Source organism: Pseudopipra pipra, chromosome 23 (genome assembly GCF_036250125.1).
Source record: "Pseudopipra pipra isolate bDixPip1 chromosome 23, bDixPip1.hap1, whole genome shotgun sequence".
NCBI lineage: Eukaryota > Metazoa > Chordata > Aves > Passeriformes > Pipridae > Pseudopipra > Pseudopipra pipra.
In genome coordinates this window covers 1,750,127-1,774,152 of record NC_087571.1, presented here as the reverse complement: position 1 = coordinate 1,774,152, position 24,026 = coordinate 1,750,127, and the positions used below count along the sequence as shown (strand labels likewise).

Sequence of the window (24,026 nt, the reverse complement as noted above, 5' to 3'; positions counted from 1 at the left end):
AAATTATTTCTTTATTAAGGGTAAATTTTCATAATGGTGATGTATGGGGTTATTCCTCTTCTCCTGCCTGCTCCCTCCCTAATGAAGACGTGTGGGCCCTGCGTTTGGCTCCTCGGTGGCACGGCTGCCACCCTCCCCCCCCCCCGTGTTCATTTATCAGCAGCGCAGGCAAGAGGTGATCTCTCCACCACCCAAATTACAAGGCTGGGCCTTCCAGCTCGGGTTGAATGGAGTCCAGGAGGGCAGAGCCCTGGGCAGAGCCCTGAGCAGCCTGGCTGATGGCTGGCTGGCCCTCGAGCACAGGGGCTGGGATGATCACAGAGCCATCGAATAGTTGGGGTTGGAAAGGGCCTCTCAGATCACAGAGTCCAATGCTAACCCAGCACTGCCAAGGCCACCACTAAACCATGTCCCTAAACAGCATATCCATACATTTTTTAACACTTCCAGGGATGGTGACTCCACCACTGCCCTGGGAAGCCTGTGACAGTTACTGGCAACACTTTCCATGAAGACATTTTCCTTAATATCCAATCTGAACCTACCCTGGTGCAACTTAAGGCCTTTTCCTCTCCTCCTGTCCCTTGTTCCCTGGGAGCAGAGCCCACACCCCCCCGGCTCCCCCCTCCTGTCAGGGGTTGGAGAGAGTGAGAAGGTCCCCCCTGAGCCTCCTTTTCTCCAGGCTGGGACCCCCCAGCTCCTTCAGCTGCTCCTGCTGCTCCAGACCCTTTCCCAGTTCCATTCCCTTCTTTGGACACACTCCAGCCCTTCACTGTTGATTTTTGTAGTGAGAGGCCCAAAATTGGACACAGGATTTGAGACGTGGTCTCGACTGTGCTGACAAGAGGGGGAGAAAGCATTTGGAAAGGTATTTCCTTGCATGTGGCACCCACGGTACTCAAGGAAAGGCTTCCAGCTCCCATCCTGATAAGCCTCCAACTACACACAGCAGCGATGACCTCTTCCCAAACCTCTCCCTCTCCATGTGGGCACCGTGGCTGCACCACGAAGTCAACGCCGTGTCCTAAACGTGGACACGCCGCAGCTCAGAGCAGAGATGCCAACTTTGCTCATCTCCTCATGCCTGTTTTTCCCCCCGCGTGGCTTTTCTTCAGAAACAAATAAACAGGAAAGATTGCAACCTTTCCCCAAATTCCAGACTCGTATCCCTGACAAGGACATGTTTGGTGCCTGATTGCGCTCGCCGCGATTCACCAGTTGCTGCTGCTGGGGTTGGGTTGTGTTTAAACACTCTGGGGTTTTGATGATTAATAATAACACCTTGCTGTGCAAGGGAAAACTCTGGCTTGATTTCCCATCTCATCTTGGCTCCAGCTTTCCCCCTCCTGCCAAGCCAGGAGGCTGGGATGAGCCTGATTGCTCATCAGCTGCAGACTGCAGGGCGGCGCCTGGGTTTTGCATCTCCTCCTTGCCATCAGCGGTCCCGTGGGAGGGAAAATCAGCGAGGGGCTATTGGAGCTCCCCAAATCACACCTGAAGATGTTCAGTGAGAGTTCAGCTCTGTGGAGAACATTGGGTATGGGAGCAGAGAGGAGCAGGGACACCCCGGGGTCAGTCCCGTGCTGCCTGAGGCACGGGAGCCTGGAAGAACTGGGGAGAGGAGGTTTCTCTCTGCCAGATGACACAATTAAAGCCATGTCACTGCTCCAGCCGGCGCCATCCCTGGCTCGTTTTTGGTGAGAAACCAATCAAAATAGTCTTTCTCTTAGCACAGTGATTGAAATAAATTGGCCACAGAGGCGGCGAGGGAGAAGTAAACAAAGCTGTTAAACTTGTCACTGCCTCGACTGATCAGCCGTGGTGGATAGCTGGGGCTGGCTGATGAGCCGTGCAGATCATCAGTGGCCCGATGCCACCCACAGGGCCCCTGGACCCGGCACCTCCCGGGGGATGCAGCCGGTGCTGTGCCAAGCTCTGTGTGTGCCAGAGGCACGAGGAGGCCTTGGAGCCCAGGGGTGGCTTGGCTGGAGGATGGTGAGGAATAAAACCTGCCCAGTGCACGTGCATCCCGTGCTGGAGCACGTGCCTGGCACTGGCAGACCACAGACACCGGGTTTAGCAGCAGGGGGGGGTCGGCCAAAGCCCATCCCACCGTGTCCCTCTGGACCCTTCCCTGTGCTGGAAGGAGCAACTTTCACTGGTAAAGTTGCTCATCCCTCCTGTGATAAATAAATAACTGTGATTCGTGAAACAAATGGGTGATTGCATCAAAATAAAACAAACGGATTGTAAAACTTAATTACACCCCCATGAAGAAATAAAACAGGCCCTTACAAGGTCAAGAGGCCCTAAGCCTCCCTACTATCCTAAAAATAAAATATGGGTTTTTTAGGCACCTGTTCATCCAAGAATGCATGAATTATGACCAGTTGTAGAGATAACCCTTTTAGCTTTAGCTGTAAGAAAACCCATATATTAAATACTTAACAAAAACCTGTAGAATGTATATGTATATGATATAATTAATATGCATGAAGTAGCTAAGATAAATACTAAATGTACCCTGTAGTAGGTGTGCAGATTTGGGAAACTGGTCCCCATCTCTGTCACCCAGCCGGCTGCTTGCTTTTTCCATATAATAAACCATTATTCAAAAACTTATAGAAACTCAAGAGTTTGTTTATCACACTCCCCTGGAAGGAAAGCAGAGAGGCGCTGCTGGAAAAGCTATTACTGTTTCAAAAGGGAAGCATCAAACTTCATGGACTGGGTGATTCCTTCTGCAAATCGAGCTGTTTCCTTGACAGATCAAAACAAAATGCAGACACTTTAGATGTGGCACTGTTTTAATCCCGCTGTTTAAAATCCCCCCTCCTCCTCCACCCCCTCACGGGAGAGGGCTGGGCACCAATCCTGTCCCCATTAATCCCTCTTTGGCACTTCTCTTACCACTATGGATGTTTTCCTGCCCCTCTCCTTTCACAAATTCACCTCCTTTTGCAGTAACTCCTCTTCCCTCCAAGGAGAGGATTTAAGACTTAAGAATCCATGGCCCCAGAGTCATGGCACCAAATGAAAATTGCGCTTTTCCCCTCCAAGTTAAGTTGCTAATATTAAATTCTTGATTTTTCTATATGCAGAGAAAGTTTAAAACCATTCAGGCTACAACAGCCAGCTGCCAAAACTGCTTATCCTGGGGAAATATTGGGGATGTGAGTCACCTCCCCAGTCCTGGGTGAGCTTGGAGGTGTCACCTCTCCTGGGGGGATTTTACCCCCTTGGCAGTGATGCTGCATTTCACTTCTCCTGCCTACATCGTCTTGACTTATCCTGCCACACAATAGACATGACTAATAGCTTAACTATTATTTTGGGTAATCCAATTTCATCACGTGGTTTGTGTTTCCTCAAATCGTTTAACAGGATTAATCCTTTCCGGGGTCTTCCTGCCCCACTCCACCCCCGTAGCAGGATGTCTTTAGCCAGATTTATGGATGCTGGCATGTCAAGGAGCTAATTCTTCTCTGTGTTTATCCTCCTCAGTGCAAAGTGAATCTCAGTGCTGTGAAGCAGCTCAAACTTGCCTTTCCCTCCACTCCAGCTCTTATTTCCCCCCCCTGCTTGTGGCCTTTGCAACTTTACACCTCGACGTCCTTTGGGCTTGGCAGGAAGGAGACAGGGGTGAAGGGAGACAGAAAACCCCAGGGCTTCACTGACATAAGAAATCTGCTGCTGGGGGATCTCGAAGGTGGTGCTGGGCTGGGACCTCATGTTTCAGCTCACTGGAGCTCCCAAATGCACACTTTTCAGGGCAGAAATGGTGGGCACAGCGGGCAGGAGTGCCTCCTGCCTTCCTGCACGTGGGATTCATGCGTGGCCAGAGAGCTGTTGGGTATCTGGGGCTTTTCAAAGGGTTTTTTCTTTCTTGGCTGGTTTCTAAAGCTCCTCCAACGTTGACCTGGGCTTGTTTGGGATGTTTTTAAGGGCTTTATGCTTTGATCTCTGTAGTGTGAGAGGGTTTGACCTCGTGCTGGCTTGGAGAGTGGAGACAGACCTTGGGCCAGGTCTACATCAACTCTTCAAGGATGGTGACCAACCTTGGGTATGCCAAACTGCCAGTGATGCCTTGGACCCCCAAAAATGGTGCCCACTATCCTGAGCCAACTCCCCCTGAGTTTCCAGTCCCAGCTCCAAGCAAACCCACCGAGTACCCCTAAAAGCCCTTTTGTTCCCCACAACAGGTGCTGTTCCCATCCCATTGCTCAGGCTCCTTCCTTAGGCTCTATCTATCTGGCACATCCCCAGGCTGGTGTGAAGGCACAGCTCCTTCTCTGGCAGGTTCCCTGGCTGGTCCTGCCAGAACAGTTAATTACTCAGGGCTGAAGTGTGTCTGGATCAAACAATTCACATTGGGATTATCAATGGAGGCAGCTGTGCCCGGAGGTGGCACCCTGGGTGAGAGAGGCTGGGTCCTCATTTTTTGGGAATCTTCTCACAGAAGATGCCAAGGGCAGGGATAAGGAACATGGGCTCCCTCTGACTGAACTGTGAGTGACTTGGGGATCTGGCAGGTCATAAGGAGGAATAATAAACATCCAGAAGCGTGTTCCCTCTGTGTGCTAACACACAGGCAGCTTACAGGGCAAGTAGAATAAAGTTACGAGTTCACCAAAAGGTCTGTTCATCTCTTCAGTGTGAAGTTCATCCACGGAATCACACAATTTGGAAAGACCTCCAAGATGATCAAGCCCAACCGTTCCCTCAGCACTGCCCAAACCATCACTAAATGTTGTCCCCAAGTGCCACATCTACATGACTTCTAAACCCCTTCAGGGATGGGGACTCCCACCACTGCCCTGGGCAGCCTGTGCCAAGACAATCCTCTTGGGGAAGAAATTGTTCCTAATATTCAATATAAATTTCCTCTGGCATAACCTGAGGCCATTTGTTCTTATCCTATTGCTTGTTAGTTGAGACAAGAAACCAACCCCCACCTGGCTTCACTCTCCTGTCAGGGAGTTGGAGAGAGCAACAAGGTCTACCCTGAGCCTCCTTTTCTCCAGGTGAAGCAACCCCAGCTCCCTCAGCCATCTATCAATTCAACCATCCATCCATCCCCAAAATTTTGCTCAGGTCACTCCTCTTGGCAAACCCTCTTGAATGCCCTTTGACACCCTGGCCCAACACTGCCCCCTTCTCAGCCCTGTCATGAGAAAACAATCCAACCTGGCTGCCTCAATCTATCCACCTCTCTATAAAACAGCAAGAAACAGCATTTAAAAAAAAAAAAAAAAAAGACATCTCCAGAAGTAACAGCCACAAAGTCCTTCATTACCCACTTCAGTAGCAAAGTGGAGCCAGGCAATAAGTGTTGGTTGATGCTTTACAAAAAACCATCTAATCCAGAGACAACCTCCTGCCTTTTCCCTTTGCTTTAATATTTGCCAGCAGCTTCCAGAGAGGCACAGGAACCCAAGGATACCTTTGAGACCTGAAGGGAACAGAGTTACTCCATGATCTGCTGCTGAGAGAGACCAGGGTCCCTTTGGGGTCTCTCTGGGATGGGCTGTGCAAGGGTAGGTGCTGTTTATCCCAAACAACCACGCCAAGATAACTCTGTGCCGGGTGGAGAGGAAGCTCAGGGTGCACAGCTCGTCTTCACCATGGCTACCACAGCCCCCAGGTTTGTGGAGGGGAGGCTCCTGTGCCCCAGCTCAGCTTGTGCCAGCTTTTCCCTTGCTGCCCCTTGATCTGCTGTTTCCTGACGAACCCCGCCCCACTTCCCAGCTGTGTGACATTTACTCAGGCTCAGCAGTGGATCCACATTCCAGCAGCCTACACGTGGTGGGATGAGCCCTCTGACTACCAGTGTCCAGTCATGTGCACTGGGGAATAACCAGGACACGTGTTCCTGGAGGGCCAGTGGGACCCAGTGGCTTTATTGTTGGACACCAGCATCCCCTGGGTTTTTCCATGTTCCTGCCATGCCTGTTGGCCCTCATTTTGCAGCTATCCCAGCAGCTCTTTTAGGCAGGGACATTTCCAAGGGTGGCACTGGGGGAATTAGTCAAATGAACAGTAACTAGTGCTGCCTGCAATCACCAAATCACCACTGGGTTACTGGGGCAGACACGGTCACAGGGATGCCCTGTTGGCATAGATGCCAACAACTTCATCCTCCCTTTAACACCCTTCCAGCCCCTGAAAGCTGCAGTAAAGGACCAAAGAAGTGAAAGCGCCTGCAGGGCTGAGGTGGGTGTCACTTCTGTCCCCACCCCTGCCCTCCTTGCTTCATCCCTGCTCCATCCTTCACACCTCACTTGTCCCTGGTCACATTCCCCCCATTCTGGCACGAAAGCAGAAAAACCTCAAACAGAGCTGAAGGCCTCTTAAATCAATGTCTTTCCCCACTCAGAAGCTGTAAGAGGATTCATTATTTATATGGCAGAAACACAAAAGCTTAGCATATTTTAAGCTGTCTGAAATGACTTCAAGGCAACTCTTCCCCTGTCTTCTTTTTTTTAACAAAACACATTGAGATGTCTCTGAACTGAGCGGCAGGAGGAAACTCTTTTTCTTCCAAAAGAGAAAATAATATGTGTGGATTGAGGGAGAGAAAGAAAAAAACCCAGTGATTTAGCTTGGGATCACCAAGGAATGCCCATCAGGGGATGTTCCCTGGGAGGTGTTGGCATAATCCTTGGACAGACTCTCTCCTGACGTGGCACGGAGGTTATGGAAGTGGGAGAGGTGAAGGAGGTACCTTTGCTACTTCATAAGCACACTCAGCTATATCCTTCAGAGGCAGCAGGAGAGGAGGTGCTGGGTGTCTTTTTCCCCCTCTTTCTCCCCTTTTTTACATTTTCAATTTAGTCACAGCATCTCTAATTTCCTCAGATCTGAAGCCACCTCGTGAGACTGGAAGGGAACGATACGGAAGAAAGATGAGGGGGGAAAAAGAGGCCAGTAATCTTGTAAAAGTCAGTTTTGAAAAATCAATTTTCTTGTGTGACAAGATTTGCTTAAGGCTTTTCGTTCTGTGAAATCAGCCCATCATCCTGCGGGAACGCACGAAGGAAGTGGCAAGTGTGGTTTGGAATAACTCAGATTAAAGACTGCTAAATTAGGCTGGAAAAGCTGCCACCTCTCCTTGCAAAGGGAGAGGAGATCTGGCCAGAGGAGGCAATGATGCTCCTTCCCAGCCACATTCCCAGGCTCCAGGAAGGAGCTCCAGGAAGGTTTCTTGAAGGAGAGGTGATTGACAAGGCTGGGAAAACACAACCACAGCTCCAAAGCTTTCGGTAGCACCAAGAGATTTGGGTGCAAAGTTTGCTGGAAATGAGATGCTTTAGAGACAGGTTCCAACGCTTGGAAACTGAGCAGAGTCTGGAATACTCAGGATACTCCTGGGATGTCGGTGATTCCGGCTGGGATGGTGATGGCCACCACTGTGGTGCACCCCATGTTTCAGTGAGCCCTCCTGAAACACGGCTGCAAACCCCTCTGGCAGGGGCTCCATCCAGCCTGGGTTTGGACTGGCAGCTCCCTCCAGCCTGGGTTAGGACTGGCAGCTCCATCCAGCCTGGGTTTGGACTGGCAGCTCCATCCAGCCTGGGTTAGGACTGGCAGCTCCATCCAGCCTGGGTTAGGACTGGCAGCTCCATCCAGCCTGGGTTAGGACTGGCAGCTCCATCCAGCCTGGGTTAGGACTGGCAGCTCCATCCAGCCTGGGTTAGGACTGGCAGCTCCATCACTCCGTTGTTTGGTACCTTTAATCATCTCCACGTCAGGGACGGTGCTCACCAGTACAAAGCATTCTCCTTCCCCCCCCTTTTCCCCCTTCCCAGCCATCAGACTCTCTCCTCTACATTCTCTCCTAATTAGTTCGAGCTGGCTCCGAACATCTCCCACCCGCTTGTTCCCATTACCTTGACAAGCCAGGGAACAAGACAAATCTCCCTGTCCTCACACCTCCACGAGTGAGGGAGGCTCTTCCAACCCTGCCTTCCCAGCCTCACCTGGAGCTGTGTGCCTTGGCAGAGCCACCCCCCTCCCTTCCCAGCTGCAGGGATAGTTGTGCCTTTTATTTTATTTTATTTTATTTCCTTTTTTTAAAGCCTGTCTCTCCCTCTCCACCTGCCACCCAGCCACGCTCCGCTCCCTGTCACAGGGAGCTGGCAGATGGGGCTGATGCATCACGAAGGAGATCTGAAGAATTCATTTCCCGTTAGTTTTTTTTTTTTCTTTCCCCAGCTTTCATTTTCACTTCAGAGCAAAGGTCCAGTTGTCTGGGAGGAAGCTACAAAGACAAACCCAGGCAGGAAAACAGAGATAGTCAGGAAAAATGTTACAGTGCCGATAACTTGAGACCTCGGTGTGCTTTGCATTCATTTCAACTCCCGCTTTAGCTGCATTTTGCTATGTCTATAAATTAGATTTATTCTGTTACTGCTGTGAAATGCCTGCAGGCCCCTTCCCCGCGCCGGCTTCTCTTCCCTCCCTTGCCGAGCCGGGCTGTGGGAGGCAGCAGGAGAGGTGACAGCCCTGCAGAGGGACAACATATGGACACACAGCGTCCTGCCGCTGGACAGACGGCGGCCTCGGCCTTCGAGGAGGAGGGAGCAGATGGGAGCAGGGGGGAGGAAGGCAACAAAAACTGCACACTGGCATAAATGAGACCTTTTCCAAGACCCTTCCCCTCCTCTCCCTGCTGAAGGAGGGAGCTGGTTTGGGGGGGAGAAGGTCCAAAGCCTGCCAAGGAATGGCAGCAAAACCAAAGTGACCGTTCCACTCGAAGATGCTGAGATGCTTCTCGCTTGGACCAGACATCTGGTGAGCTGCTCTCCATGTCACCTCCCAGGCAGAGGGGACCCTTGAGGCTCTGCAGGACCCTGCAGGGCTGCCCCAGGTTGTAGAATCCCAGAATCCCAGAATGGTTTGGGTTGGAAGGGACCTTAGAGCTCATCTCATTCTAACCCCCTGCCATGGGAAGGGGCACTAGACCAGGTTGCTCCAAGCTCTGTCCAACTTGGCCTTGAAAGGGTCCCTGTCTCTCCAGAGGGGACATCCAGGTGTTTTTTTCCCTGTGAGTTTGGCACTGAGCATGATGCACATGGGGGAACGTGCCCACATGCCCACGGATTTCACACCATGTCTGCAGCCACTGGCCCCTCCATGGCCTGTTTCAAACCCTTGGCAACACCTATTAAATATTACCAGAGGAGTGACTGTAATTTAATTAGACTTAATATTGCAGATCCCCCTTCCTTGGTAGAGACTCCCAAAAATTGGCCGGCTGGGTCGTGGTCATGGCGATCAAAGCTCTGGGGAATGTTTGGCATGAGGGGATGGTCACTTTTATTCTGGGCCTTTCATTAAGGGCAGAAAAAAACAAGCAGCATAAAAACACACCAGCTCCCAGGAGGCACTTTCCAAAGCCATCTGAATTGCATATTAAAGCATATTCAGGTTTTACAGTGCCAGAAGAGGGAAAACAGCCACTGCTGTGGCTTGGCTGGAGGCAGTGCCAGGCGTGCCCATTAAATGCATCATTTGCCACTTCTCCCTCAAAAGTTGCCAATGAAATCATTGCCCCAGATCTCTGCATCAGCTTCCCACGATCCAATAAACCCTCCTGGCCTTTACAGCCTACGGATCTGTGAACATATTCAGCTAAATGGACGAGGCAGGGACGACTGTGGTGTCATGGAACAGTGTTAAACTCCCAACACGCCTTTCCCTGGCCTTTAACCCGGGAACAGGGATGCTGTGCACATCCAGAGGCCCAACTGACCCATGGAGAGCCAGCTGGAAGAGAGGCATCCTTCTCCCAGTGCCCAGGGTGATCTCTCCTGGCAGCAGGAAACAATTCCCACGGCTCTTCCTTCCCTAAGACCCAAACTGCTCAGCTCTGTAGATGTGGCTTCATCCTGGTCAGATGAAACGGGGTGCACCCATCTATCAGCTCAGCTATCCTCACTGCCTGCAGGCAGGTTGAGCTCACTTTCACTTTTATCCTGCCTCAGATGTATCCCTGGGGGCATCCCTCTGGCATTGGGACCCTGTCTGAACAGGTCTGATCCCTGAGGAGTGAGCAGGAGGAATTAGGGAAGGGAATCCCTACAAACCAGCGACTTGGGACAAGAGGAAATGGCCTCACGTTGCACCTGGGGAGCTTTAGGTTGGATGTTAGGAAACATTTCTTCATTTCTTCCCTGAAAGGGCTGTCCAGCCCTGGCACAGCTGCCCAGGGCAGTGGTGGAGACACCATCCCTGGAGGGATTTAAAAGCCATGTGGATGTGGCACTTGGGGACAGGGCTCAGTGGTGGCCTTGGCAGTGCTGAGGGAATGGTTGGACTAAATGATCTTAGAGGGCTTTTCCAACCCACACAATTCTGTGATTCCACAACTTGCTGACCTTCATTCTGGGCCTCCCCCTCTGTTATAACCACTCACCCGGGGCAGGGGCTGTCTCTTCACCCTTCCCTTGGGGATTTGTTTTGGAGAAGCTGGGTCTGTGTGTTGAGCCCCTGGCTGACTGATGATGGATGTGCTCCTGGCAATAAGTTGGTCCATCCAGCCACATTTCCTGGGGCAGTGAAAGAGCAACGATTCCACCAAGCCAAGCAAGGGCTGCCCAGCTGCTCATTCCCTCTTCCATTCCCTGGGCTCTCACAGGTCTGTGCTGCTCCTCCACCCAGTGTCACCCTCACACTCTCATTCCCTGGCTCTTTGCCACACACCAAAGCAATGCTGAGCCACGAGGGAGCTGGTTCAAGTGCCTGAGCAAACTTCCAAGCCGTTCCCAGCAGGACATGGGGCACGTGCTCTTGGGGGACTCAACTCCTCCGCGGCCGCCTGAGGTGTCTCATGAATAAATCTGGTGAATGCAGGTCCCCACACGGGCTCAGAGGATAAAGAGCAGCAATGCCCTGTGGAGTCTGAACTTCTCCTATAGGTTTGTTCAAACAAAGTGTGGGAATGTGTCTCCATGGAATGAATGCCTCCAAGATGCACAGTGCATGGCAGCCAGGCCAAGGCACAGCTGATGCATACCGTAATTTACTGCTTCTCTTCTCACAGCCTGTCCACATCAGGGGCAATTTTTCCATATCTACCTGAACCCCAACAAATCTGCCACCTTCTCCCCTAAGACCAGCAGCCAAAACACTCCCAGACCTGCCCCTGGGAATGACATGTGATCCTTGGAGACACCAGATCTACCAAAGGCACTTGGGCTCCTCATCCACATGTTTGGGAAATGCCCACCCCACATCCCACCCAGAGCCAGGGCCCTGTGGAGCAGGCTGGAGGGACAGGAGCAGGGATCTCTTTCTGGCTGCTGTCCCTTTGTTTTCCCTGTGCAGAGCCAGAGGGAAGCCAGGACACTGCCTCCCACCAGGTGCGTTCGAGCCCCAAACGCCTCTAAAGAAAACCTTGTTAAGAAGCAGTTGAGTTTGGATTAATATTTGATGAGCGACAGTGTGCTGCTGGCTCACAGATAAAACAGTATTTACCAAACAAGGGCTTTCCTGCAGACTGGAGCCCACTGAGTGAGCAAACAAACAATGCTCCAGGGTGAGCCACGCAGTGCCTCGACATGGTGGTGAGGGCAGGGGGCTGCTGGGGCTGGCTCTGAGCTCTGCCCCAGCATGGCCAGCCACCCTTAAGCCCTGACCTGCAGCTGCTGCTCACCAAGCTGGTTGGTGCAGGAAGATTTGGGCAGGTGGTGCCCTTGGCTTCGGCCCAACCTAAGGGCAGGTGGAGCTTGCTGGGACCTCACAGGATATGATCCCGCTTCTCCTGCAGGATGGGGAGGAAGTGGTGCAGCACCATCCCTGACAAACAAGTGCCCTCCAGCTCCTGCTGATCTCTGCTCCTGCTGCAGCATCAGCTGGACCTTCTGCCACGTCCCACACTGTTATGGGGGGCTGGGTGTGTTCACAGCTGCCCTGCTCAACACCTTGCAGCAGCTGGGAGGGATTGCTCCCTCTTCCCAGCTGTGTCAGTCCCACACCTTGTTTTGTGAGCAAAGTGGTCCCCAGAACTGCAGCTGGTGCTGGAGAGTGGCTCCAAATGGCCTCCTACCAACCCCTACAAAGATAACATTATTTGCAAAGGTCTGCACTGGCCCTGGGGGCGAGAGCACTGTGTGGCTGCACAAAATGAGATATGTATCACTGCCCTGCCTGCACCAGCTCCCCATCACTCCGCAAAAATAATCATCAGCCGAGGAGCCCGAAAGGCTGAGGGACTCTGCCTCCTGCAATATTAAACCTTCCCATTTTCTGCTGCCACTTTAAAGATTCTCTTTCTTACTGCGAGTGATAAATAATAACAGCAAAAAAAACCCCCACCCCACAGACACACAACAGACATCAAAAGCCACGAGCAGATTGGCAAATGGAGAGATCTGAAGGGAGCAAAGAGGGGGCCTGGTTGGGAGTCGGTTCACGTAGCCCCGACTTCTGTTGCTTCCCATTAATTTCCTCGCCATCGCAGGTGGCAGAGCCACGGCGACAGCTAATTACTCTCCCCTTCCCTCTCCTGCCCGCGTGCTTGCGGCAAAAGAAAGCCCGTAAATTCCCAAATTCCCCGCCCCCCCATCCCGGGACTGCCCGCCGAGCCGCAGAGGTGCGTGGGCAGCGGGTTGGTGGGGGATGATCCCACCCATCGGAGCCTTCACTGCTCTGCTCCAGCCTGGCACCGGGACACTCCGCCTGCCAACGGGCTGGCACGGGCTGGCAGTGGCTGGGCCAGCCTTCCCCCACCACCCCTGGGACACCAGGGAGCCTCTTTGGGCTCCCAGCCCCGTGTCCAGGGTGCTAAAGCAGGGGGGGACACACCTAGAGGTGCTGCCGAGCAGCCCGGGGCCCCCCGAGGCTTTTCCGAGTGGAAGATGCTGTGCTGGCAGCCCCGAGGGGCTTTTTGGTGGGCTGAGCTGCTCTTCAGCTCCAAAGGGAACATGTTCCCAGGCAGAGGTGGGGTAAAACCAGGCCAGATGGGGTATAAGACCCTACAGAAACTGTAGGACATGTCTGTGCAAAGCTTGCTCTTTGTGGAGAGAGGGAAAATGTGCAAAACAGCAAAATCCTGCTGCCAGGGTTAATTCATCCCTACGTCAAACCCCCTGCTCAGGGATTGCTGTGACACTCACCAGCCTCTGCCTGACTCCCTCCACTTGGTTTTGGTGACACCGGCCTGTCCCGTGAGTGACAGCCCAGGTGACATCGTGGGCAAACAAACGTCCTCGGGGAAAAAGATGCTCCTTGTCAAGAAACGGCTCCTGCCAGCGAGGCAGAAGGGCCTGGATTTCAGCTCCAGTGCCCCCAGCTAAGGAAAGGAGCAGAGCAGCTGTGCCTCCAGCACAGGACACCCTGCCCTGGCCCTGCCTGCTTCCCAATGCCATGAGATGCCAGCAGATTTTAAGAAAGGAGGATTCTGACTTAAAAAATGCCACTGAGGCCAAAGATTTTGTGGAAATCTGTCAATTTTGACAAAGTTTCATTAACCCCCTGCCCCCAGAAGTGAAGACAGCGCAGGCTGTAACTTTCCACCCTGGCTCTGGGAGTGGATTGCTCCAGGGTCTCCTTTCCAGCCAGGTTTCCCTTGCATTAAAACCCACCTGTGTGGGATGTTTTATAGAGGAGAGAGCACAAAGAAAAACTCTTAAGGAAAAAGGAGCCGCCTCGATATCACCAAAAGCCTGTTCTCTATAGGGGTGGAGAGGGAATTTTGTCTTCTGGGGAATTGTGTTGGATTTTGTGTCTTTTACCCCTCTGTTGAACAGAGCGAGGGGTCTGGGCTTAAAATCTTGGTCAGCAGGACCGTGGGGGTGGTTCAGTGGCTTCTTCCTAACAAACAGTCCAGTTCATGGATTCTTCCCAGAGGAGTGTTTTTGAGTGAGATTCTTGAACTCGTGTGCTTTTCCCAGCCAGAAAAATCTGGGATGCAAACTCGATGCAAAACCTGTCCCCTCTTAAAAATGCCAGGAAGGTGACAACTTGGTGTGTTGGGAGCAGGGATGGCCCTGCAGAGCTGGCTGGGGATTTATGCCCAGAAAAGGGGATTTATGTTGTTTAGACATTTTTGCCTAACCTCCCCCAACATATTGGGGGAGGTTAAAAATAAACATGGGTTGAGGATCTGGGGTCTCTGCCTGAAGATGAGGGAAGCCATAGGACAAATTAAATTAGAGTGGTCCTCTCCCGAGGAGAAAAAAAATCACAGTTTGTTTTTAAGGCAGAATAAGTTAATTTTCACAAGTGGTGGGGTCCTTATTGACCCCGAGGATGGCTCTGAGCTCATATTCTTCCTTTTCACACCTCCAGGTCTCTCAGTCCCAGGGCTTTACACGTCCTACCCTTCTCTCCTTGCTGGTGCTGAGGTGCAGGGGGCTCCTTGCTTGGATGTTCCACTCCAGAGGACTCCAAGCTTCAGTGCTGAAACATCTGCCCCTTTACACAGTTAGTGAAGAGCTGTGGGATCTTCTGGAAGGGAAGTGAATCCCCCTCCATCAATCAGAGCCGTTAAGCAGAAGGAAGCCCCACCGAGCGCTGCCGAATCCTGTTTGTTTGTCACAGTGGTGGGGAAAAGGCCTCGTGTGAAGTTTGCACGTTAAGAGAAGTCAAGAAATAAAAAACCCAAAGTGCTTGAATTTTTCATGCCTCTTCCCCCCCCACCAACATCACTTTTATAAGAAAGCATAACATGAAAAAAATGGGCAATTAGTTCTGATAATAAAATCCATCATGAAACGAAGCCATTTATGGCAAAGCAGGAATGCTGAGGCACAGGGAACAGGAAGGGTGACAAGACCTGTGGGCTCAGGATGGCTGAGAGGAAAGAAGGGGGCTGAGGGAGGCATTTGCAGCCAGAGGAGACACCAAACACCCTGTGTGACCAAGGTGGCACCGAAGATGGGAGAAGTGTAGTGGGTCTGTCTCTACTTGGTGGAGAAAAGCAATCCAGCTTGGCTTGGGCATGGATCCAGAGGGTGGAAACAGCCAAGGGGAATCACAGAATCCCAGAATGGTTTGGGTTGGAAGGCACCTTAAAGCTCATCTCATTCCAGCCCCCTGCCAAGGGCAGGGACACCTTCCACTAGCCCAGGTTGCTCCAACCTGGCCTTGGACACTCCCAGGGATGGGGCAGCCACAGCTTCTCTGGGCAACCTGTGCCAGGGCCTCCCCACCCTCACAGGGAAGCATTTCTTCCCAATATCCAATCTAAACCTTCTCTCCATCGATTTGAAGCCATTCCCCCTTGCCCCAAATCCTACTTCAAGGAAGGGAAACACTCAGACAGGAGCCTTCCTGGCTGCTCCAGCCCAGGCTGGGTTCAGGGCTGATGTGGAAGGTCCCACTGTTGAGGATCAGGCTGATGGAGCAGAAATTTTGCCAGGCTCTTGCCACTCTCTGGTTCCTTGGCCAGAGGGGGTTGTTTTGCCTTGGGCTGTACCAGAATCAGTGCTGGAGTCAGAGCCACGTGGGTCCTTCACCCAGCCCGTCACACACTTCATTTTCCTCCTAACTGTAAATACTAAACCAGGGCTATTTGTATCTTTGACATTAATTGACTTCTCAAATTAATAACTCTTCTGTGTAACCAGCAACACAATTATTGCTTTGTTGTGCTGATATCCAGCTGGAAGGAATCGTTCCTACCAGGAAACTCGATTGTACTAATTAAGCTGTACGAGCCTAACAGGAGGTGGGGCACGAGAACCTGTCCCTGGAGGTGCCTCCTCTCTTATTATCCATGGATGCTGCTGCAAAGCCAGAATGGATGGTGAGCCTGTGCACACTAAGGGCTTCCAGGCAGGAGGATGAGCTGCTGCTGGTGGTGCTGGGATGGGGATGTACCTGGTTGCACGATGGTCTCTTCTCCCAAAGTGTGCTGACAACCTGCCTTGCTTTCCATACCCATATTTTGTCTACTTAGACCAAAAAACCTTTGTGAGTAGGGTGTTTTCCAACGTATCAGCCCTCACACACATTCCCAAGGGCCCATGGCAGTGACTGCTCAGTGCAGAGCCATCTGCTCACCTGCAGTGATGACGGAATGTGACACAGAGAGCAGGGGAGGGCTGAGCTCGGAGACCTGCTCACCAACCCTGGGTGAGTAATCATGGAATCACAGAATGCCCTGAGCTGGAAGGGACTCATGAGGATCATCCAGCTCTGTACAGACACCCCAGCAATCCCACCCTGTCCCTCAGAGCGTTGTCCAAACCCTCCTGGAGCTCTGGCAGCCTTGGGGCTGTGCCCACTGCCCTGGGGAGCCTGGGCAGTGCCCAACCAGCCTCTGGGGGAAGAACCTTTTGCTGAGATCCAACCTGAGCCTGCCCTGACACAGCTCCAGCTGTTCCCTTCGGTCCTGTCACTGCTTACAGAAAAAAGAGAAGGACCAAGGGAGGTTTGGAGCTGGGTCAGCACAGGGGGTGCAGGCAGGGATCCCCCAGACCTCCCACAGCTGCAAGCGACTCATTTTCTCCTCCCGCAGTTCTCAACCACTCATGACCTGCTCTGAGCTCAGCGTGGCCACTGCAGGGGCACTGCAGACCCCACCAGCAGTGATGATCCCACCCACTCGAGGAGAACATCCCACTCAAGGAGAGCCTATCCCGCACAGAACCCCACACACCTCCAGCCCAGCCTCTGCTCTGGCCCTTCCGAGCTCAGCTCCACTGCTGGGGATGGAGAGGCTCCCTGGGGATGGAGAGGCTCCCTGGGAATGGAGAGGCTCCCCAGGGATGCAGAGCCTCCCCGGGGATGCAGAGGCTCCCTGGGGATGGAGAGGCTCACGGTGGTCGCTTAAGGGTTACACAGAGACGGGAAGGGAGCTGCATTGTTCGAGCCATAAAAGAGCTTTCCGAAAAAAAAAGGCAGGAATTTTCCCATAATAGACTTTTCACTCGGCGCTCGCTGCTCGTTATGTCCCCAAACAGATGGCTCCGCCAGCTCGGTGCCAGGCCTCTTAATCCACTCCAAACCCGATGAATCCCTGGCTGAGGAGTTGCTGAATGCAGCAGAACGGTGGCGAGCGGAGCCTCTCAACGTGTAACATCATCATCATCAGGGAGCCGTCGGAGGGGGGATGCTGGGACAAGGACCGAGCCACAGCAGGGCTGTGCTGCTCTGCAGGGAGCAGGGGCTGGCTCCAGCCACTGCATCCCCCAAGCAGAGGTTGTGGGGATGAGCCACAATGAGCACCACGCACTGGGAAACACGGGGGGCAGTGGAAGGGCCACCAGGAATCACAGCCCGAGGTGCTGAGCGCTCTCGGTCACCTGGAGGGGAAGCTTTGGAGGGGGGAAGGTGAGGTGCTCCCAGCAGAGTGCTGGAGTGAGGTGTGTGGTGGCTGAGAGGGGGTCACCTTACCTGTACTGGGTGACGGCGGGGTTGGCCTTGGCGGAGCAGTGGAACTTCACAGTGTTGTCCTCGAGCACTGGCTGCGGCTCCACGGACAAGTTCACCAGGGGTGGGTCTGCAAAGAGAGGGACAAGCCCTTGAGAGACCCAAAGACACGGTACAGCATCCCCCTGCCTGCTGCCTGCCAGGCTCTGAGTCTGGAAAGCAAAATTTGGCTGTAAGAAAAGCTTGGCAGGAGCGGTGAGACTCCTTGATGCTGTGATATCACAGGATCCCAGAATGGCTTGGGTTGGGAGGGACCTTAAAGCTCATCCCATTCCACCCCCTGCCATGGGCAGGGACACCTTCCACCAGCCCAGGTTGCTCCAAGCCCCATCCAACCTGGCCTTGGACACTTCCAGGGATCCAGGGGCAGCCACAGCTTCTCTGGGCAACCTGTGCCAGGGCCTCCCCACCCTCCCAGAGAACAATTCCTTCCCAATATCCCATCTAACCCTGCCCTCTGGCAGTGGGAAGCCATTTTTCAGTTGAAAGCCATCTAATAGTTGTCACACAGGCTGATGCCATGAATGCTCTTCTCTTGGAGGATTTCAGTGAATAAGGCAGGAAGAGGAGCCACAGATGCCACTGGATGTAACAGTTCACTTCAAAAGTGTGACTGCTGGCTCTGATTCCCATTTAAGGACATAAACTCGCCTGCTTTGAGATGCTCCCATTTAATATCTCGCTGTGTAATGATGATCTTTTGTCTTTCCTCTAAGCTGAAAGTGGCATTTCTGCTCTTTCATCAGCTTAATCATCTCTGCCAAGGCCTTACTCGTGTCACAGGCCACTCCAGTCTCCCAACTGCTGCTCGGTTTCTCTCCTTTTCACATGAAAAGCATCAAAATGCTTCAGTAGCAAATAAAATTCAGGAAAGAGCCGATGAAAGCAAGATAGAAACGGGTGCAATGTTTAGATGGGAATAAGAATATCCAGACCTGTTTTAATTTTTCATGATTTCTGGGGGGGGGGGGGGCGGTGTCAGACCTCCAGCTTTAAGTTTTAAACATGGGATCTCATTTGAGGGGAAAAAGTAGAAAGAAATGGCCTTGTTGAGGGTTTTTTGGGTGCCTGAAGAACCAGTTGTCCCATGGCAGAGTGTGTTGGGGCTCATAGACCAAGTGAGGGGCTCTGCTGCCCTCGAGGTGGGATGATGCACATATGCAAAAATATATCCTAAAATAGGCCATGTTATGTGTTTGCCTCTACCTGCTGCCTCTCTCCGCTTCCTAAATATCCCAGCAACACCCTTCCCTGCTGGAAAACGGGGAAAGGCTGCAGCTGGCAGGGCAGGGGGGCAGAGAAGCTGATTAGTACCCAGTGGCCCAGGGGGTGGTTGGGCTCCCAGAGCTGGGAGCAGGGTCAGTGCCACAGGGCCAGGGCTTGGTTTCATAGAATCACAGAATCAGGGAATCAACTGGGTTGGAAAAGACCTCTGAGATCATCAAGTCCAACCCTTGATCCAACCCCACCGTGGTTCCCAGCCCATGGCACTGATGCCACATCCAGTCTCACCTTCAACACCTCCAGGGACAGAGAATCCACCCCCTCCCTGGGCAGCCCATTCCAATGGCTGAGCACCCTCTCTGGAAAGAATTTCTTCCTGATATCCAACCTAAACCTCCCCTGGCACAGCTGAAGACTGAGCCCTCTTGTCTTGCTGATCGTTTCCTGGGAGAAGAGCCCGACCCCCCCCTGGCTCCCCCCTCCTGTCAGGGAGTTGCAGAGAGTGAGGAGGTCTCCCCTGAGCCTCCTCTTCTCCAGGCTCAACACCCCCAGCTCCCTCAGCCTCTCCTCATAGGACTTGTGCTCCAGTCCCTTCCCCAGCTCTGTTCCCTTCTCTGGAGCTGCTCCAGCCCCTCCATGTCCTTCCTGAGCTGAGGGCCCAGAGCTGGACACAGCACTCCAGGGGTGGCCTCACCAGCGCTCAGTCCAGGCCAACAATCCCTTCCCTGCTCCTGCTGCCACACTCTTCCTGAGCCAGGCCAGGATCCATTGGCCTTTTTGGCCACCTGCTGGGACACTGTGAAGCTGTAACCAAGCCCAGGGAGCGTTGCTGTGTTTAATAGGGATGAAAGTTTCCCTGCTGGCTTCTCCCTCTGGCAGCTTCCTCCAGCATTCCCCAGTCAGGGTCCTGCCGGAGTGACCTTCCTCTGACTGGGCATCCTGGGGCGAGAGCAGCATCCTCAGCAGCCCTGGGAGGTGAGGGATGGGTTGGGACCATCCTCGCAGCAAGGCCACCAGAAGGGGAGTCCTGGAGGTGGCCTGGGCAGTGCCACCGTCGGCTGGGCGGGAGGGGAGTGGGAAAGGCGGCGTTCCAGCAGCGTTCCAGCAGCGTTCCAGCAGCATTCCAGCGCCTCCTCCTCCGCCCCCTGGTATTTACCCAGCCGGAGCCCGACTTTGTTGCGAGCAAAGCCACCTGCCTTCCTGATGGGAAATTATGACGGGGAAATTATAGGTATTTTCAATTTACCCTAATTTCATTTTAAAATGTGCAATTCAAATGACAATAAAGATGGGCGCAGTTGGGAATATAAATGAGCTTCCCTCGCATTGCAGCCCAGAGATGTATAGCGGGCTCCTAATTCATTCCCAGGCATCCTGACACTTCCCTATTGTTAGACAACAACAGCTAATCACCTTCCTTTGTTAAATATGAATCACACTTCTCTTTAGTAGCTTCCCCATTGTTTGATGGGTTAGGAGCTGTGCCTACGATTTACCGAGAAGCCTCTTTGTATTAAAATGAGCCCGGCTCCCTCTTGCACTCAAAATAATAATAATGAAAAAGATTAAAAAGACAAAAAAAAAAGGGGGGAAAAAGAGCAAAGGAAATGAATTAAAGTCTTTGATCTCGCCTTTCAAGAACGGGATCGGGCTTTCGAACGTCGCGGGTGCCGCGGACAGCGCGGGTTTGTGTGTGCCAGTGTGTTTCGGGGCATTTTAAAGGGAAAAAAGACACAAATTGTAACTCATCAGGATGTAATTCCACTCGGTTACAATTATAATTCCTGCCCGGCTTCTTGTTATTAATATGAATGATGGGATCAGACGGAGCCAGCCCACGGGCGTCGGGAGGAGCGGCTGCGAGCGCTCGCACGCCCGGGGATGGCATCGCCCCGGGACCCGCCCCTCAGCCCGAGGGCACCTTGGCACACCCTCATCTCCTGTGGTTTTATCTCAGCACCTCGGGAGGGGCCACGGGCTGAGCTCCGTGGGCTGCAGGCACCCTCCTGGCTCTTGTACTGCCAGGTGCAAATCCCTCTCCGTGCTCCTCTCCCCTGTGGGCAAAGCCCTTCCAAACCTCTTCTCTAAGGCAAAGATGCCTCTTCAGCCCTGGGCTTTCCACTCCCCCGTGGCGAGCACAAAAGGGAATCAGATACTCCAAAGCTCCAAGGATAAACGCAGCGGGAGACCCTCCAGCACAGCCATGTGGCCCTCATCACCCTCCACTTTCCTTCTCCTCCTCCCACGTCCTGCAAAACCACACAGATGCAGCCAAATCCCTTCTTGCCATGACAGAAAAAGGTGTAAAAATGAGCGAGTGCACATGTGTGTGCAGAGGCTTGGAGCAAATGGCTTTGGCTAAGCAATAACCCCGCTCCTCCCCAGCCCGGCACGCCGGGTGTGCATTTCCACGGAGCCACTGGGCTCCTGCAGTATAAATAGTTTATGGCATATCAAACTATTAAACATGATTTTAATCCCACTTGTGATGTTCGGTGCATAACTCACAGGAGGCTGACTTTGATGTGGCTGGTGGAACGGAAATCACATTGAACAGATGTTCCAGCTGGAGCCGCTCAGTGTTTCCATTACAGACCCCGCGCTGGGGTTTTTTTCCAGTTCTTTCCCCCCACCCTCCCTTTATTTTTATACTTGGAAGGGGAGGGGTTTATGACTCAGCTATTTCATTGCTGCTAAGATGGTCAGGCATGAGATTGATGGGAGCCCAACTTTGACTTTGCACCAGCTGAAAGAGGATAATTCCTCCCACCACGTTCACACCCTCCATAAGAATAACCCCCACCCTGGCGTTTTTCTGCTGCCTGTGAGAGTTTCTGATGTTCTTTTGAGTTGCAAATGCAATAAAGCAGGAGGAGTGATTTACCAGGCTGCTGCTTCCTGGGAAGGATTATTTTTGGTTCCCTGGGATTATTTTGCAAGGCCATCTCTTTCGAACTGTGCAGCTGGGTAACGTTTCCTGTGGTGTGAGTTCAACCTACCAGTGGAGGTGGAGAGGGCAGGGTCCAGGGGGATGAAGCAGGTTGTGCCAGGCTGGGAAGAGCTCCCCAGGCAACAACTGCAGCCTGCTTTTCCTTATTCTTGCAGAAACCACTTCTTTTCCCCCCCAAGGTGCTGCTTCTCTGCTAGATGTTGGAAGAAGACCCGTGGGCAGGACCCCCTCTCATTGCCAGGGTGGTGCAGGGGAGTTCACAGCCCACCCTGCCTTCCCAGGACAATTCCCCAGGAAAAAAATGAGTGGCCCAGATAATTTTTTTGCTTCAGAAAAGCACCTTTAGCTCTTTGCAAAGTCAATGCAGTTGGTTGTCTACCAAGTTGGGAGTGAAACCTAAGGGACTAAAGCTGGGTTAGTAGCTGCACTTAATTATTTTAGAGGTCTTTTCCAGCCTTAATGATTCCATGATACTATGACTAGATGCAGCTAGAGCTGGCTCTTGCACCAGGGTCAAAATCCATCCCACCTCAGCCTGGTTAATCCATCTTGGTACTTTTCTCTCTCTCCATCACCCATCCAGCTTTGGGAGATTGATATCCTCATTAGCCCTCATTAGGAACAACATACTTTTATTAGCTGGGTAGGATATTATTGTTGTTACATTCACAGCATGGAGCATTTAATGGCTCAGAGTGGAAATTGGTGTTCTTTATTGGGTCTCTCTCTTTTCCAAGCAGATTCCACGGGGCTCAGGGATTCAGCTCACGTCCCCTGCCCGCACTGTACCCAGTGTAATGATGTCTCCAGCTCTGTGTTGTTTGTGTGAGTGTGAGTGTGTCTCCAGCCATTGTAACTGTTTGCTGGCTGTGAAATAACCCAGGCTATTATCTCATTTTATCTGCCCAGTTCTGTCAGGACATGCAGCCAGCAACCCAAGAGCCCGGTAATCTTCCGGCAGCCAAAGCTGCAAGTCTTAAATGGTGAATTTTCTGCTGTGCTTGAGTTTGTTCAGCCAGTTTTAATTGGACTCTGGAAAGCAGCTGGCATGTTAATATTGAACACCCTGCTCTTGCAAATTGTGGGTAAATACAGCTGCAGGAACTGGGTGTGCAAATGGAGCCCGTCTGGAGGGGGTCAGGGTGAGCCTGAGAGCAACAGCTACTGCAGAGGAGGAGGGAAGAGGCCTGTGAAATGTGAATTTTGGAGGAAAGAAGATTTTGCTCTGTGGATTTAAAGTAAAGGGTGAAGGATATGGCTCTTCAGACACACCTGTCCCTGTGAGGTGGTGACTGGTGCTGCCTGTGTGTCATGGGGGGGACACTTCCCCCTGATCAGGAGTCTCACACGCCATCCCAGCAGGGAATGATACAAAAACCCTACCACTGAACTGCTTGTAAGGCTGAAAACACGTGATTTTGCACCAGAGATTTTACTGAGCCTTATCTCCACTGGTGGCCGTGCCCAGAGGTGCTGTTTGCTCACCCAGAACCCTTTGGGATCCATCTCTGCTCCAAAGACCCCCGGGGGCACAGTGGGGCCACTCAGAGCAGGGCAGCTGGTGCTGCTTGTGCTCAAAACCAGGGACACAAGACACAAATGTTGGGAAGCAGGATGTCCCTGTGGTAGGGGTGTTCCTGAGCCCCAGGGAGCCCAGGACATGAGATCTTCTGACCGTGACTTCACCGTAACAACGCGCCAGTAAATCCCGGTAAACGGAAACCCCCAATCCCAGCATCCTGCTCCTGCCTGGGGTCAGGGCCGTGTGAAGCCCCAGGCATGGAGAGGGCTGGCAGGCTGGGGTGCCCCAGTGCCCAGAGGTGGCTCAGCTGGCTGTGAACTCACGCTGGATGTCGATGGTGACCGAGGTCTCCTTCCCGCTGGGGATGGCTTTGTTGGTGGCGCGGCACACGATGCTCTCCCCGTTCTCGATGTCGGAGGGGGCGATGAAAAGGGTGCTCATGATGCTCTCCCTCTTGCCATCACGGAGAAGTGTCTGTAAAGGGGAAAAAGGGATCAGGAAAGGCAGTTTCCTACCGGAGAGGGCCCCCTTTCCCATTCCAGGCTCTGCAGGCACAGTACGAGCTTCTCAGCCAAGCAGCTCCCTGCAATAACAATTCCTCTGGCTGGGATCTGCCAAAAGCCTTGGGGGAATAACAAAGACAAATTTCACTGCTCTTCCCTGGGAATTGGGCTCTTAACTCCCATCTGTTTCCCTCCAGCCCTGCTGTGCCTAGACCTGGGGAGCACAGCTCCAAGTGAGATACATCACCCACCATCCCAGGAAAGAGGGAGCCAGAGGCAAATGGAGTGTTGACCCTGCTGTCACCTCCTGCAGGTGAGAGCACAAAGCTACCTGGGCTCTTCCCACAGGAATGAGTGGTGCCAGCAGCACGGACTGACCCCAGCCATGGCTGCTGTGCTGTGGTCTGAACCAGCCTGTGGTAAATCATCCCCACTTGGGCTGGTGATC

The 24,026-nt window shown here is 52.7% G+C and overlaps 1 protein-coding gene across 4 annotated transcripts in view; it reads right to left on the bottom strand.

Annotated features, from left to right (window-relative positions):
- KIRREL3 (kirre like nephrin family adhesion molecule 3) overlaps window positions 1-24,026 on the bottom strand; it is a 362,894-nt gene that overhangs the window by 29,498 nt on the left and 309,370 nt on the right. For all 4 annotated transcript variants that reach the window (XM_064634483.1, XM_064634484.1, XM_064634485.1 and 1 more), the window contains 2 exons: window positions 23,399-23,549; window positions 17,344-17,449 (listed from right to left, as the gene is read on the bottom strand). In XM_064634483.1, the coding sequence (XP_064490553.1) occupies window positions 17,344-17,449; window positions 23,399-23,549 (257 nt within the window). The remainder of the gene's footprint in view (window positions 1-17,343; window positions 17,450-23,398; window positions 23,550-24,026) is intronic.